This window comes from Solanum stenotomum, unplaced genomic scaffold, assembly GCF_019186545.1.
Source record: "Solanum stenotomum isolate F172 unplaced genomic scaffold, ASM1918654v1 scaffold18711, whole genome shotgun sequence".
NCBI classification, from domain to species: domain Eukaryota; kingdom Viridiplantae; phylum Streptophyta; class Magnoliopsida; order Solanales; family Solanaceae; genus Solanum; species Solanum stenotomum.
The window spans coordinates 31,648-33,555 of NW_026025176.1; the positions used below are offsets into that span (position 1 = coordinate 31,648).

The 1,908-nt window shown below is 35.0% G+C and overlaps 1 protein-coding gene across 1 annotated transcript; it reads left to right on the plus strand.

Moving 5' to 3' along the window:
• Positions 1-68: 68 nt before the first annotated feature.
• On the plus strand, positions 69-1,881 carry LOC125850719 (uncharacterized). Its single transcript, XM_049530569.1, has 3 exons — positions 69-836; positions 1,106-1,337; positions 1,400-1,881. Exons 1-3 carry the CDS (start codon positions 69-71, stop codon positions 1,879-1,881), a joined length of 1,482 nt encoding a protein of 493 aa, XP_049386526.1.
• The last annotated feature ends 27 nt before the right edge of the window (positions 1,882-1,908 follow it).

The following is a 1,908-nucleotide window of genomic DNA, read 5'->3' on the forward strand; positions in this document are numbered from 1 at the left end:
GAGAAAGAAAACCCATCTTTGAATATGATTCTAATATTCGAGATGTTGTGAGGAGACATTATATTTTGATGGGGCCTTATCAACCAAAACTTCGTGTATATCCTAAAACAACATTTGGGACTAGTAATCGGCAATTTAATCCTGAGTGGTTTAATGCTCCAAATTCTGCTTGGTTGGAATATAGCATAGATGATGATGCTATATTTTGTTTGTGTTGTTATCTCTTCAAGAATGAATTTGAAAGTCGTGGTAATGCGGGAAAATCATTTACACAAGATGGTTTTAAGAATTGGAACCATGGTCCGGAAAGGATTCGATTGCATGTTGGTGAGGTGAATAGTATTCATAACAAATGTTTGAATAGGATGCTTGATTTTGCGAATCAACGTCAATCAATTCAATCTTCTCTTCACAAGCAAAGTGAAAAAACAAAAAGTGATTATCGAATTCGTTTAAATGCCTCAATCAATGTGGTAAGGTTTCTCCTAAGAAATGGATTGCCATTTCGTGGTCATGATGAGAGTGAAGATTCCGATTACAAAGGTCTTTTTCTTGAACTTTTGAAATTTCATGGGGTTAATCGTCCGGATGTGGAAAAGGTGATATTACAACATGCTCCAAAAAATGATATGCAATTCAAAAAGAAATTGTGGATAGCTATCATCAAAGACTTGGATGGTGATTATTTTGGAATACTAGTTGATGAGTCAAAGGGCATTTCACATAAAGAGCAAATAGCACTAGTTTTACGATATGTTAACAAAAACGGAGAGTTGATAGAATGCTTTTTGGGTATTGTTCATGTGGGTGATACATCCGCAAGATCATTGCAAAAAGTAATTTACTCTTTATTTTTGGATCACTCGTTATGCCTATCAAGACTCCGTGGACAAGGTTATGATGGAGCTAGTAATATGCAAGGAGAAAAAAATTGCCTAAAGTTTTTGATTTTGCAAGATGCTCCGTCTGCATATCATATTCATTGTTTTGCTCACCAATTGCAATTGACACTTGTGGCTCTTTCTAAAAAACATCCGGATGTGAAAAATTTCTTTTATGTTGTCACTAATGTTTTGAATACTATTGGGACATCTTTTAAACGCAGGGACTTCTTCGACAACACCAAGTTGAGAAGTTGGAAGAATTGCTTAAATCTGGAGAAATTCTTACCGGACAAGGATTAAATCAAGAACATGGCCTCCAACGACTGGGTGATACTCGTTGGGTATCCCATTTCAAAACCTTGGAAAATTTCATGATTATATTTTCTTCAATTGCTAATGTGCTTAAAGATATGAAAGAAAATTCTCCACATGATCTTGATAAACTTGCGGCAGGTAACCTTTTAGATAAAATTCAAGAATTTGAATTTATCTTTGTGTTGCATTTGATGTTCAAGATGTTGCTTCTTACAATGAATTGAACAAAGCTTTACAAAAGATAGATCAAGATATTGTCAATGCTATGGGATTGCTTAATCTTTCAAAGAGAAGATTACAAACAATGAGAGAGAGTGGTTTGGAGTCTTTGATGGATGAGGTTTCTTCATTTTGTGGTAAACAAGATATTTTGGTTCCGGAAATGACTGAAGACTATCCAAGATCAAAGCGTAAGAAGTCCGAAATTTCATATTTACATCACTTTCGTGTGGAAGTGTTTTATGCAGTTATTGATTTGCAACTTCAGGAGCTCAATAATCGTTTTGATGTTGTGACTAGTGACTTACTCCTTGGCATGGCTAGTTTGAATCCGGTTGATTCATTTGCTAATTTTAGTAAGAGAAGAATAATGAAGTTGGCCGAATATTATAAAAGTGAGTTTGGTGATAGTGAACTTCGAGATCTCAGTTATCAGCTTGATAGTTTCATTGTCTATGCTTGAGAGTGTGATAGCAAGTTTCTCAACTTG